Source organism: Somniosus microcephalus, chromosome 16, assembly GCF_052327205.1.
Source record: "Somniosus microcephalus isolate GS21.2 chromosome 16, FLI_Smic_1.0, whole genome shotgun sequence".
NCBI classification, from domain to species: domain Eukaryota; kingdom Metazoa; phylum Chordata; class Chondrichthyes; order Squaliformes; family Somniosidae; genus Somniosus; species Somniosus microcephalus.
Window position 1 is genome coordinate 84,966,045 of NC_141002.1, and position 15,159 is coordinate 84,981,203.

Below are 15,159 nucleotides of genomic sequence, written 5' to 3' on the forward strand. Positions count from 1 at the left end.
TGGAAGTATATCCTTCATTGTCCCTGGGTCAAAATCCTGGAACTCCCTCCCTAACAGCACTGTGGGAGCACCTTCACCACACGGACTGCAGCGGTTCAAGAAGGTGGCTAACCACCACCTTCTCAAGGGCAATTAGGGATGGGCAATAAATGCTGGCCTTGCCAGCGATGCCCACATCCCATAAATGGAAAAAAAAACCTTGCTCAGTCAATGGGGGTGAACTTTATATTTTTGTTTTTTAATTTGCCGCTGTTGAAGTTAGCTATATTTTGTCTCATTTGAATGAATAGCAAGATAAAATTGATGGTGAAAAATGGAATTTGCTGGAGTATTTTATGGTTGTGTTAGTCATGTTTGTGGGTACATTTGATCCTGTTTTCCACAAGGTCCAGTAAACATGACAATAATTTTACATTTAAGAATGGTCGGTAATGTTAGGATTAAACTTAATGAAGACAACATTTAATGTTTCTTCAATTTAACTAACCTTGGTAAGCCCAATTTCATATTAAATATAGTGTTGTATTCAAATCTATCTGTGAATTCAGTATCTTGATGTGTAGTAACCAGCATGAGCAAAAAAGCATTTCTCATAATACTTAAAAGTATTAAATTACTTTGCAGATAGTGTATATGATTGGACAAGATATCGTGAATAAAACATATACACTGCATCCTACCACACCTTATTTTTACTTGGTCTCAATAATGATCTTCAAGTTTCTACTAAGAATATAAATTACTCTAGCATTAGGTGATGATCAGCTAGATTTTGCTGAAAAAATAACCGCGTCTGAATGACTCGCACTTGCAGCAACTTTATGGGCAAACATTTTAAAACCTAAATGTGCAATTGTAAGTGTAACTAACTGGATACACCACGAGATACCCTGCTTCAGCAAAATCTGGCCTGATGCCTTCAAACTCATGGCACATTTTAATCTTATCATCAAATCGCCATGGTGCAAAAAATAACCTTTGTTTTTCTTCTTAGCTCAGAATGTATTACTCCACCTTAATTGAAGCCAGTATTACTGCATATTTCAGTAGTATTTGCAAGGATATGAATATTTTTCAAAGTTATTTTGCCTGGAAGAATGTCTGTACTGATTTACATATGACACATGTTCCTGCAGTCTGCTCCTTTAGCAGTATCATCACCACCACCAATAGTGACCCAGCAGATCAATTCTCAACCTCTTCAGCATCAAGTTCTATCACAGCATCAAGTTCTATCACCGCATCAAGTTCTATCACCGCATCAACATGGAGAGCTAACAAGAAAACCAGGACAGAATTTCATGTGCCTGTGGCAAGCATGCAGAAGGTGAATCCTTTTTTTGCTGATTAAAAGATGATTCTGTTAAAGTTGCATATTTATTGGAGGCGGTTATTCGGAGATATTGCATTGTTTTTTCCTGTAACCCTTTTTTAAAAAAAAACAACTTTTGCGTCACTCCCTGTTCGATGCACCGTCACACTGAGATGGCTAGGCAATCTGCTCCTGAGGTTCTCCAGCTCTATAATCTGAGGTGACTTGCTGTCTGATTTTGCTTCCTTTCTGGACAACTTGACTTGCCTCGGGACTTGATTATTCCAACGCACTCCTGGCCAACCTCCCATGTTCGACCCTCCGTAAACTTGAGGTCATCCAAAACACTGCTGCACGTGTCCCAACTTGCACCAAGTCCCGTTCACCCATCACCCCTGTGCTCGCTGACCTACATTGGCTCCCGGTTAAGCAACGCCTTGATTTTAAAATTCTCATCCTTGTTTTCAAATCCCTCCATGATCTCGCCCCTCCCTATCTCTGTAATCTCCTCCAGCCCCACAACCCTCCAAGATATCAGTGCTCCTCTAATTCTAGCCTCTTGAGCATACTTGATTTTAATCGCTCCGCCTTTGGTGGTCGTGCCTTCAGCGGCCAAGGCCCTAAGCTCTGGAATTCCCTCCCTAAACCTCTCCACCTCTCTTTCCTCCTTTAAGAAGCTCCTTAAAACCTACCTCTGTCCTAATAACTCCTTATGTGGCTCGGTGTCAATTTTTGTTTTATAATGCTCCTGTGCAGCGCCTTGGGATATTTTACTATGTTAAAGGTGCTATATAAATACTTGTTGTAGTAATGTAATTAGGGTATCATAGGAAGAAATCTGTACTGCTACTTCATGTTGGCTTCCCTATGTAGCTCAAAGGCTTCAGTTAATTAATTTTATGTTCAAAGTAAATTCTGCATTTGTTCACACTTGAAGAAGTGCTGGTCACTCCAGTATACTGGACCAAGTGTCTTATGCTCAGGCATGTGCCCGAACTGCCCGATATCTAATCATAGGAAGGCATAACCTGGGGGTTTAACAGTAGGATCCTGTTGTGTCTGAACTGAATATTGTGGGCTAGATTTTCAGTTGCTTGCGCCAGCAGTTAGCGCCTTAAGAGAAGTGATTTTCGGGCGCTATGCGTGTAGCGCCTGGGCGCAGCGCAGTTTGCGCCCCGCCCCAAATTAAGTTGCCCGTTAGCGCCGGCGCAAAGTTTAGCGGCCGCCCGGATGCGCGCGCAGAAAATGATGTCACATCCTCGTGCAACGCCCTTTGGCCGCCCCGAATCCAAACTTCAGTCGGACCGCCCCATTGTGCGCCTGGCGTCCAGAGCGTTTGTAAAATGGAACGCAACACACCCTGGGGAGCGCAAATTAAAGGGCACTCGTACAAAAGGCACTCTGCATGTGTTGTGTGGAAGTACGCTGTGTGTTGTTCTGAACGGGCTATTTATGTTTCCGGGTACCAATACACCAATCCTCCTCCTCCTCCTCCTCCTCCTCCTCCTCCTCCTCCTCCTCCTCCTCCTCCTGCTCCTCCTCCTGAAAAAAAAAAAATACATGCACCCTTCCCCTTAAGAGCTCACTGGCCCGAGCTCGGGTGTTGCGCTCTCCTAGTGGAACGCTTCTTTTAGCACTCCACCAACCTCTTAGGGCGAAGCCACTGAATTTCCGGCAACGGGGCGCTACTTTGGGGCGGGCGATAACTTCGGGCGGGCACTAAGCTTAGCGCCCCAAAACTGTCTATACTGAAAATCTAGCCCTGTGTCTTTCACACATGCTGTCATTTGCACTGCTCCAATCTTTCAGTAGGCAAACTGAAAATACTCTATTGAGACGAGGCTACGTATGATTCGTTGGGCTACTTTATTTTTATGACAGCAAATAAAACTATTCTTTTATGACAAGATATATTAAACATCAGTTTGTTAGAATGATAAAACAAATTAATTAAATGGTGGGAATATTGTACATTATTCCTGTTGATATTGCCATCTTTCAAATATGTAAGTGTAAAGTTAAATTTTATACATTTAAATAATGCAAATAAACAGCAAATTATGCAAATTTTAAGATAATTCTGCCTACAGTAGTCCAATACCAAACTCTGAACTAGTCAGATGATAATTTTGGACAGAATTGAATTAGCATATTTTGTATGCTAATTCTAATCACATTAGAATTTTATATCGTAACTTTTGCAGATGTGATCTGTCAGAAAATCTAGCGTTTTGAAAGCTGAAAATGTCTTTCAGAAAGAATATGGTCATAAATTTAAATTTGGGTGCCATAGCAACAACTTGTATTCATATAGCACCTTTAACATAGTGAAACACCTTGGGATGTTTTACTAAGAGCATTATCAAACAAAATTTGACACCGAGCCGAAAGAAGGCTTGCATTTATATAGCGCCTTTCACGACCACTGGACGTCTCAAAGCACTTTACAGCCAATGAAGTACTTTTTGAAGTGTTGTCACTGTTGTAATGTGGGAAACGCGGCAGCCAATTTGCGCACAGCAAGCTCCCACAAACGGCAATAGAGAGATATGAGGACAGGTGACCAAAAGCTTGGTCAAAGATGTAGGTTTTAAGGAAGGGTCTTAAACGAGGAGAAAGAGGTAGGGAGGAAATTCTAGGGCCCAGGCAGCCGAAGACACAGTCAGCAATAGTGATGCGCAAGAGGCCAAAATTGGAGGAGTGCAGAGATCTCGAGAGTTGTGGGGCTGGAGGAGGTTACAGAGATAGGGAGGGGCAAGGCCATGGAGGGATTTGAAAATAAGGACGAGAATTTTAAAATCGAGGTGTTGCCAGATTGGGAGCCAGTGTAGGTCAGCGAACACAGGGGTGATAGGTGAACAAGACTTGGTGCGAGTTTGGATACGGGCAGCAGAGTTTTGGATGAGCTCAAGTTTATGGAGGGTGGAAGATGGGAGACCAGCCAAGAGAACATTGGAATAGTCCAGTCTAGAGATAACAAAGGCATGGATGAGGGTTTCAGCAGCAGATGAGCTGAGGCAAGGATGGAGATGGACGATGTTCCAGAGGTGGAAATAGGCGGTCTTGGCGATGGAGCGGATATGTGGTTGGAAGCTTCTCTCGGTTAACTAGGATGCCAAGATTGCAAATGGACTGGTTCAGCCTCAGACAGTGACCAGGGAGAAGGATGGAGTTTGTGGTGGGGACCAAAGACAATGGCTTCAGTCTTCACAATATTTGGTTGGAGTACATTTCTGCTCATCCAGGACTGGATGTTCGACAAGCCGCGTGACAAATCCGAGACAGTGGGGTTGAGAGAGATGGCGGTGAGGTAGAGTTGAGTATTGTCAGCATACACGTGGAACTTGACCGTGTGTCTTCGAATGATGTCGATGAGGGGTAGCTTGCAGATGAAAAATAGGAGGGGGCTAAGACACTCCAGAGGTAACAATGTGGGAGTGGGAAGATAAGCCATTGCAGGAGAATCTCTGGCTACAACTGGATAGAATAAACCCAGGGTCCTTGGTCACAGCAGAGAATATATTTAATCTATAAATACATTTCCTCTGAGTTGGGGAATTGCATTAAATTCTTTGTATTGTAATTTTGTCCTCGGGGTTTATTGATTCTTTTAATTATTTTTAGTCTTGCATTTTATTTTATAATTTTGCCATTCCTTTTCCTTTAACAAAAAAGGACATGCTTTTTTTGATTAAGGAACAAAAGTAAGAAAGGAATTCCTGTGCAGAACTACTGCAGAAGCTGCATGCTAATATTGACCTCAAATAGGTGAAAAGAATTAACAACACAAAATCTGGAGGGAGGTAGGAAAAATACAAAATGAAGAGCTACTAAGAGCAGTAGGAAGAGACTATTGGAGGAACCCTTTGCTGGGACAGGATTGGTTCTTCTCGTTTCCTGTTGCTGAATACTGTAGGACTCAACTGGCCTAACTAAGAACCAGCAGCTAAGTACAAATAAGCAACACTGGAATTGAGTTTGGGGAGACTAAAATACCTTTCTTTCAAATTTTAGATGGTTTGATTCTCCATCTCGGGTGTACTACCATGCAGCAACTGAGCATGGAGGGAAAGATGTGTATCCAGGGGCATGTATGTGGGAGGCCTGTGAACACTTCCCACGGCAGAGATTCTCCTTCATTACTCACTTACAGGTACGTAACTGCAGAGATTTGTCAAGTGGTCATTTATTTTCTTTGTTTTGGTTATACAGGTGTGGTAATACTGTGATTGTTCAATTTTATCTTATAAATAGGATAAACACTGCACAAAAGAGGCGCTCCTTACAGGACTGAAGAAGCTTGAAGAGCAAGCACAAAATGGAAACCAGCAAACCTCCAATAAGTAAGAAAAAAGCATTACTATTTAAATAGGGGAGATTTATAGAGTTTATTATACAAGTACATATGTTACACTACTGACATCAAGTCATTGGGGATACTAAATTATCGAATTTTGGCCACTCCACTTCAAATTTAGTTCAGGCCTAGTGATATCTTACAATTCAGATGGCTTAAGAGCCATCTGTTCATCTGCCTCTGCTGATTCCCTAGGCTCCACCTGTCCTAGCCCTCAACCCATGTCTTCAGTTTCTCTCCTATCGCTCCTTGTACCCTCTCCGAGCACATCTTTTCCATGAGACCCACCTGCTCCCTTGTCCCCATTTCCACGAAACTGTTGAACACTCGACTTCCCTTCCTGGCCGCCATGCGAGCTGACGTTGTAACTGGTCCCCTGTCCTCGGTTACTGTCCCCCTCCCTTTCAAAACTGATGTCACTCCCTTCTCAAAAATCATCACCCCACAATGCCTCTGTCCTTGGAAACTACTGCCCCATCTCAACCTTCAATTTTCTCTCAAATCCTTGAATGTATAGTCATCTCCCAAATCCCTGCCCATCTTTCCTGCAACTCCATGTTTGAAGTTCTCTGATCAGGTTTCCACCTCTACCACAGCGCTGAAATGACCCTAACAAAAGTCATAAATTACATCCTCAGTGACTGTGACCGTGGTGAATTATTCCACCTCATCCCCTTTGACCTCTCTACAGTGGCTTTTGACGAGGTTGACCACACCATCCTCCTCCAACATTTTGCCTCCGTTGTCCAGCTTAGTGGGACTGCCCTCGCTTGAGTCCGCTCTTACCTATCCAATCATAGCCAGAGCATCTCCAGCAATGGCTTCTCTTCCCACCCTGGTACCATTACCCCTGGATTCCCCAAGGATCTATCCTTGGCTCCCTCCTCTTCCCCATCTATATGCTGCCCCTTGGTAACATCATCCAAAGACATGGGGTCAACTTCCACAGCACTCTGCTGCTGTATCCTATCCCGCTTGACCTCTCCTTGCTGACCTACATTGGCTTCTGGTGTTCAAATATCTACAAATTATAATTCTTATCATCTTTAAATCCTATCATGGCCTTTCCCCTCCCTATCTTTAATGGCCTTCAGCCTTGCATCCCCCGCCACTCCCGAACTCGGATTCTGGCCTATTATGCATTCCCACCGTTTGCTTCACCATCGGCAGCCATACCTTCAGTTGTCTGAACCTCATGCTCTGGAATTTCCTTTCTAAACCCCTGTGCTCTCTCTCCTCTCTCCTACTTTTAAGGTTCTCATTAAACTTGAGGTCATCCAAAACTCGGCAGCCCGTGTCCTAATTCGCACCAAGTCCCGTTCACCCATCACCCCTGTGCTCACTGACCTACATTGGCTCACAGTTAAGCAATGCCTTGATTTCAAAATTCTCATCCTTGTTTTCAAATCCCTCCATGGCCTCGCCCTTCCCCTCCCTATCTCTGTAATCTCCTCCAGCCCCACAACCCCCCAAGATATCTGCGCTCCTCTAATTCTGCCCTCTTGAGGATCCCTGATTATAATCGTTCAACCTTTGGTGGCCGTGCCTTCTGTTGCCTAGGCCCTAAGCTCTGGAATTCCCTCCCTAAACCTCTCCGCCTCGCTACAGGAAACTTTTTTTTATCTGGCACCGACGTGGTGCCGGTTCATCAAAAATTCCGGATAACCGAAAGCTATAGTAAAAGATACGGAGAGCTGACAGCTCCGTATAAAGCAACAAACCCTGTAGTGCAGAACAATGGCCACAAGTTCCAAGCGTCTCTGTAGCTTAGCAACAGCTGCAGCCATACCCTTGCACAGCAACAGATCGAGGAAGGCAAGTACAATATGAAGTAAAACTTACCTGAACCTACTCCTGAATTTTGCCGGTTAACCGAGATTTCCGGTTATTTAGGTGCCGGTAAATCGAAAGTTTCCTGTACCCCTCTTTCCTTCTTTAAGACGCTCGTTAACATAGAAGATAGGAGCAGGCTATTCGGCCCTGCTCCGCCATTCAACGAGATCATGGCTGATCATCCAAACCCTAGCACCCGGTCCCTACACCGACAGCCATCCCACCCAAGCCCTATCCCCGTAACCCCACGTATTTAATCCCCCCCTAACACTAAGGGCCAATTTTTTTTTTTATCATGGCCAATCAACCTAACCCGCACATCTTTGGACTGTGGGAGGAAACCGGAGCACCTGGAGGAAACTCACGCAAACACGGGGAGAATGTGCAAACTCCACACAGACAGTCACCCGAGGCCGGATTTGAACCCGGGTCCCTGGCGCTGTGAGGCAACAGTGCTAACCACTATGCCACCGGTGCCGCCTACCTCTTTGACTAAACTTTTGGTCACCTGCCCTAATTTCTCCTTATGTGGCTCAGTGTCAAATTTTTTGTCCTGCAATACTCCTGTGAAGCGCCTTGGAACGTTTTACAGGTACTACGTTAAAGGCGCTATATAAATGCTTGTTGTTGAAACCTGCTCTTTGTTCGAGCATTCGGTCACCCCTCCTAATATCTTCTCCTTTTGTCTGATTACACCACTGTGAAGCACTTTGGGATGTTTATCTGTTCAAGGCACGATATAAATGCAAGTTGTTCTAACCTGATTTTTAAAAGATAAACTTTCCTACTTTCTCCATGAGCATATAAAGTCTTTTTGTGGGAGGGGGAAAGCAGATATTTGATGTTTTGAATTAGCCTAGTTGATCTTTCATTATTTCTACAGGCAGACACCTGCTGGAGCTACTTCCACTCCTAAAGCACAGAAGACTATTTCGAATCATCCCAGTGCTGCTCTAGTGGCATTGCGGAGAGGATCAAGGAACCTTGCATTTAGAGATTATATGGTGAGTTAAATAAATTGTTTGATTTTAAGCTGTTAAAGCAACTTGTTTCCTACAGTCTAGCCTATTTTCTTTGCCAAAACCAACCTAATTTTCTCAATTTTTTTCCAGGATGAAAAGGAAGGGCCAATAACAAAACACATCCGGCTAACAGCTGCCTTAATTTTAAAAAATGTTGCTAAGTATTCAGATTGTGGTCGCAGGTAACGAGATCTTTTGTTTCTTTACTAGGCAATAGAGAGGTCCAGCCATTTGGTCTCATGAACTTGGGAGAAGTCACAGTTACAAAAACTTGCATTCGTACATTACTATTCACATATAAGAGAATGTACCCAGCGGTAAAAGGATTAGGAGACTGAAAGCATGGTCGAGAACCACATTTTGAGAAGGCTTTTAAAGGTGGGGAGGGAGACTCAGTCACAAAGTGAGAAGCGCTTGGAGAAGGGTTTGTAAAAAAGGCCAGAGCTGGAGGACTATAATGCGTGGGCTGGTGTACATAGCTGGAGGAGGTTTCCGAATTAGGATGATGCAACTCTATGGAGGATTTGTAAAGGACAAGGAATTTGAATTTGGTAACTGGGAGAAAAAGAGCCAGTGAGGATGAAGACTTGGAGTGGGACACAGTGCTGGCACCTTATTTCTCGGCAGTTTAGAGTTTCTATAGGGAGGAGCTCAGTAGGCTGGGAAGAAGAGCATTCAACAAGCTATAGTTTGTGTCTAGGCTAATATTCTGACACGCGTGCTATTGTGGGGCTAACCAATCTTTCCACTCATTGATTCATTGTTCTCTGATTTGCGGGAGGCTGTTACCTGGGTGGGAGGGCACGTGAACACCTTGTTCATTCCCCTGGCATATCAGAAGTCTGGAAGCATGAACAATATGATTGTTCAATATATCCAGCCCAGTAACAAAGCTGGAGAATTTTGTGGACAGAAAACATCAGTAGCCTATATCAGTTATCCGTAAACAGACAGTACTTCATGCAAGGATGGACTGAAGATGGGCACTTTCATCAGTGTTCACACCCACCTAATTAGAATGGGGGACTTGGCTGTGGATATTTTTCCAGTGCTGGAGTGCAACCTTAATGGGTAAGTATTCAACACAGAGCCGGAACTTTGTGTGGGAACATTAAAATAGTTCTGGTTGCTTAATTCAGAGAATTTCAGGCCAGCATAATAATGCATATTCTCATAAGCACAGTAGCATTGCGTTATATTGATGTTTGAATAAGCCTAGCCAAAAATATGAAAAGTGTTTAAAACCTGTTGATTTGTGCTTTGTTTTTCCTGCAGACTACTAAAAAGGCATGAGAACCAACTATCTGTCCTAGCCCTTAGTAACATGGAAGCTTCCAGCACACTTGCCAAATGCCTTTTCGAGCTTGTCCATCTAGAACAATTGCAACAACCAGAAAATAAACTCTGAAATGGTGCGTTGAGATGTTGTATGTGGCCAGTGTGTACAGTAAACTAAAATACCCTGTTACCGGTTTCTGAAGAAAGCAACGAGTCTTAATGAGAAAAGACCATTGTGAACATAGTTTTTTTTTAAAATCTTTTTTTCCATGATGCACAGAGCTTTTCATTCTGATCACAAACTGAGTCCATTGTTGACCAGCTTTTAATAGGAGTTCCAACTGTGCGATCAGAATCCAGTACCAATTTTTTTTTGGAAGTTTGGAAATAGTAAATACTAAAACTGAGAGGCTACATCGCTGGAATAATAGCATTAAATATTTTTACCCTGTACCCCATATGAGCACATTTTTATATTTCAGAATTAGTGACTAAGCTGGGTTTAATAGAACAGAAATCGACACACTGGATGTAATCCCTGCCATCCCAGAGGTTGCAGTTTATTTCTAGTGATGTGCTTTCTTGTTTAGAAATCAGTAGCTTGTTTTTCATACTTGAGCCAATATATTTTCACTTATTTATTATCACATGATCAATTGTAAATATTTGTGAATAAAATGAACCAACTTTCATGCCACTGCAATCACTGGAAACACAACTTGTGGTGTCATATTAGCATTATTGTTAGGATATAGGACATTTTTTTTTCTAGTGTTTCCTGTCAATTGTAAGTAATTGTGATATATTCTCTGCAGTGGATGAATGTTCTTTAAGTCTGTGTAAATAATTCTGCAATGGTACCGATGCTGTAAAGTCAAAAGCAGTTTTGTGGAACTGATTTTTTGTATTATACACCTTGTAGAACTCATTTGCTGGTTGAAAGAGTATGGAATAATATATCTCATGTCATTTTGTAGAAGAAAACTATTGAAGGTATTTTTGGTTTACCCTAACTCGGACCCACTGAAAGGTATCACTTAGTACAAGCTCGGTGCTTGTACAGGATTTTTTGTATTTGTAAATTGGTTTAAATACAAGGAATTTTATACAGGTTTTTCTCCCTGTGTTATATTTACATTAGGTGCAGGTATGGTATTTTCTTCACTATTCATAACAGTTTTTTTTCCCAATCCAATTATAGTACAGTATTTTAGTGTTTGTTCTTCCATCTTTAATATTGTACCATACCACATTCCTGTTTAGAACCTGTTCATGTCTCTAGGTTATGTCCTGAATGGTGTGTTATGTGATCTTTCATAACTGCCTATTGCCTGATGTATTAGCATCCAAAGGAGGGAACACACTCCTTTCCCATTTCCTGCTATGTCTGTAGAATGTGCAGTAAAAACATACAACAGTTTTACATTAGATGACTTTAATTACTTTGGTGACTGTTTATAGTTTTAAATAAAAGAGACTGGACATTTTTGTTTACGTTTCTGCTCATTTATTTCAAATGTTTTGCTGCATACATTAGTTTACAGAACCAGTCTGAAACAAAAAGAAACGACCCGAGAAAGAACAGAAGCAACGTTCATGACCGACGATGATATAGCTGCTGACTGAATCATTTTAATTACTTTAGCACTGGTGGCTGTCTTTAAAAAAAAAAAAAAAAGTAAATTGTTGGAACTGGTGAAGAGTACAATGTTCAGTGAATTAAATGAGATTCTACAGTGGCCCTTCCATGGAAAGGTTAACTCTGATGAGGAAAAGTAGAGTGATGCTTCTGATCAAAGACGCTCCTGTGGACTTTTTGTGTCAATGTAAAGTTGTTTTTGAACGCTCACTGACAGGAAAGTGGCAGTATAATTTGGTGTCAGGTTGATGATCTGACACCTAATTGTACTTACCCAAAGAACTGATATGTACCGTACTCTGATATTGAGTTACATCAAGTCTACAGCACAGAAACAGGCCACTTGGCCCAACTGGTCTATGCTGGCGTTATTTGCTCTACACGAACCTCCTCCCACCCCTCATCATCTACCACTGTCAGCACATCCTTCTATTCCTTTCTCCCTCGTTTGCCTTAACTACTCCTTGTGGTAGTGCATTCCACATTCTTACCACTCTTTGGGTAAATAAGTTTCTCCTGAATTCCCTATTGGATTTATTAGTAACTATCTTATATTTATGACCTCTAGTTTTTGGTATTTGTACAAGATGCATTTTAACTTATTTCTGGTGTGAAGCCATGGTTTATAAAGTGCCCAGTCATCCAATGAAATTTCTAAATTTGAGTGTTCTGAATGTTAGGTAAATGTAGTCTCCTCATAGGAGTGTGATTGGCATGCATTGCACTGCTGAAACATAATTTACTGTGGTTTGTGCATTCATCAGAACCTGCACCTTGTTTTTTTTTCTATTTAACTGGCTGGCAGGTGGGCTGCGCCTAAGTGGGATTGCATACGTGTGCCGGTCCATCATCATTAGGCAGAATGTGACACACAGTAGGTAGTGTGGGTCTGCAAGCTGCTCATTGCACTCCTGCTAGGAAATCAAGACCTGTACTATACTACAAGTAAGTCCAGTAGCAATATGAGACCGGTTTCAAAACTGTTTCCTTATGAAACCTGCCAATGAGCAAAAAGATGATGTCTGTCAATAAATGTCTTTTGCGTCATGATACAGATGCTCCCTAGTAGAAGTGAAAAACCATATAAAACCAGACTAATTAGTGGAGAAATCTGGAAAATCTTGCATTTATACTGGTTATATTCCAGTAGATTTCACAGTGAAAATAGCTGGCAGTAATCTAGTGCTTATACTGGAGTTACATACCTTACATTGTTCCTTAATATAGAAGTATAGAATTTGACTACGCTCGATCAGCTCCGATGGATGGGTCACATTGTTTGCATGCCCGATACGAGACTCCCAAAACAAGTGCTCTACTTGGAGCTCCGGCACGGCAAGAGAGCCCCAGGTGGGCAGAGGAAACGCTTCAAGGACACCCTCAACCCCTCCTTGGAAAAAGTGTAACATCCCCACCGCCACCTGGGAATCCCTGGCCCAAGACCGCACAAAGTGGAGGAGAAGCATCCAGGAAGGCGCCGAACACCTCGAGTCTCTTCACCGGGAGCAAGTAGAAGTCAAGCGCAAGGAGCGCACGTCAACCCAAGCACCCCACCCACCCGCCCCTTCAACCACCATCTGCCCCACCTGTGACAGAGACTATAGGTCCAGCATTGGACTCATCAGTCACCCGTGAACTCATTTTTAATGTGGAAGAAAGTCATCCTTTGTTCTGAGGGACTGCCTAAGAGAAGAGAGAGATAGAATTTTACAGTACCCAAGGAGGCCATTTGGCACATTTTGCCTGTGCCAGCTCTCTACATCAATCCCATTCCCCTTTCAAATTTCTGTCTTTAAAATACTTAGCCACTTTCCCTTTTAAAAGTTATGAATTCTGCTCCCAGCATTGTTTCTGATGGGGCAATGTCCTAATGAACTTCTGCATAATAATTTAAAAAATACTCCCAACTGCCCCTTTTTGTTCTTTGATCTTCATTTTGTGGCTGCTAGTTACCAGCTCATGCTCCAGACACTATACTTTTTCATAGAAAGGTGGTGTGAAATTACACCTTTTATATGGGCCGTACAGCCAATAAATAGCAGAATATAAGGTTCCGTGAGTGAGGCAGGTTGGTTGGTGAGTCATCAACAATGCCCTGGACTACTGGAAACCTACCTGGTGCTGATTACTGAGTCTGCCAGAAGGTTGACTGTTCTGATCTTCCAGAAGGTTGACTGTTCTGATCTTCCATCGCAAGACATGTAAGCTTTTAGCCACCTCAATCCCACAAACACTCTGCTTACCTTCCCAACCCAAGGAGTATAATCGTTAGTTGGTCATCAAATAACTCAAGTGCAGGCTTCAGCTCTCTCTAGGCAGACAACACATACCAGGACTCCTTGTGACTGGCATAGTGAGCAACACAACGCAGTATAAAATGTGAATATATTGCCATCATCCTCCAGGCCACAGCATAGGGCCACACACCAGTACCCAACAGTTGGAGGTATGATGCTTCAGCAGCATCTCATTGTCCATCCTTAGTGGGTTAGAGAGACAATGAACCATTAGTACATAAGCTTACAATCTCATATCGGGACTTTAGATAGGTGTTCCAACTGTTTGTAGCATGCCAGCCATCTTCCTGATCTAGATGTCCACTTCCAGCATTGCATACCAAGCTATTAGTCACCAGCTGCCTAACACTTCATGTGCTTTGGCAAAGAAATGTGCTTGCTGTGAGGCTGAATCCCCTGTAGGATAGTTGGTGGCGGCCAGTTGATGTTGGCTCGAGCTCTCCCTCACCACATTCTCCCTTTTGGCATAAATCCATCTCGTAGGTAGATCCTGAATCTGGCATATAGGGTGGAAAATGTCCTTTGGCATGCTTCAGCGTTCTGACCCACGCCGGAAACCTGTTTGGATACATGTCTCGTACACAAGCTTAACCTGCAATGGGACTTTACTGTCACCACATGGACGGCAGCGGTTCAAGAAGTTGGCTCACCACCACCATCTCAAGGGCAACTAGGAATGGGCAATAAATGCTGGCCTTGCCAGCGACATCCAGATCCCAAATGCAAATTTTAAAAAAATGGGACATTGCTGTCACTAAAGAAAGCCTGAAGTGCCCTTTGCCCCTTCATGCTCACGAATGACTATCCCAGCTGAAGTTGAGATCCAGTGGGAGCAGGTGTCTCTTGTAAGTTGCAATCAATACCTCTGATTCTTTCATGAACCATGCAAAATCATAATACTGCACGGGGCACACATCACCATAATCCCTATAGTTAATCTTAGTCTATTGCTGAAGATGGTGAGTAACAATAATACTGCATATTGTATTTATACAGAACCTTTAAGGTTAAAAAAAAATCCCACAGCACTTTATAATGGATATAGAGGAACAAATGGCAAACAATGGAGGCAGAGATTAGGAGGGATGACCGAGAGCTTAATCAGAAAGGTGAGTTTTGAGCAGGTGGCGAGACAAAGGGAGTTCCTCGGGAAGGAGTTCCAGAGTGAGGCTGAGGTAGCTGAAGTCTCTACCACCAATGGTGGGGTGAAGGGGGTGCAGTGATCAAAAGGCCGGCGTTCGATCACCGAATAGTGCGGGAGCACTGTACTGCTGGAGAAATTGAGTGATAAGGCAGAGTAAGGCTGTGGAGGGATTTAAGATGATGAGAATTTTAAATTTAATGCCAATGTAGGCATGCAAGGTTGGGAGTATGGGACAGGATACAGTCAGCAGAGTTTTGGACAAGTTGGAATTTCTGGA

The 15,159-nt window shown here is 42.8% G+C and overlaps 1 protein-coding gene across 1 annotated transcript in view; it reads left to right on the top strand.

The window, feature by feature from the left end:
- The window catches only part of arid2 (AT-rich interactive domain 2), a 145,806-nt gene extending 134,515 nt beyond the window's left edge, over positions 1–11,291 (top strand). Inside the window, exons 16-21 of the mRNA XM_086009391.1 lie at positions 1,137–1,327; positions 5,327–5,465; positions 5,567–5,655; positions 8,386–8,506; positions 8,615–8,706; positions 9,800–11,291. Coding sequence (XP_085865517.1) covers positions 1,137–1,327; positions 5,327–5,465; positions 5,567–5,655; positions 8,386–8,506; positions 8,615–8,706; positions 9,800–9,932 — 765 coding nt within the window. The 3' untranslated portion in view covers positions 9,933–11,291. The remainder of the gene's footprint in view (positions 1–1,136; positions 1,328–5,326; positions 5,466–5,566; positions 5,656–8,385; positions 8,507–8,614; positions 8,707–9,799) is intronic.
- Positions 11,292–15,159: the final 3,868 nt, after the last annotated feature.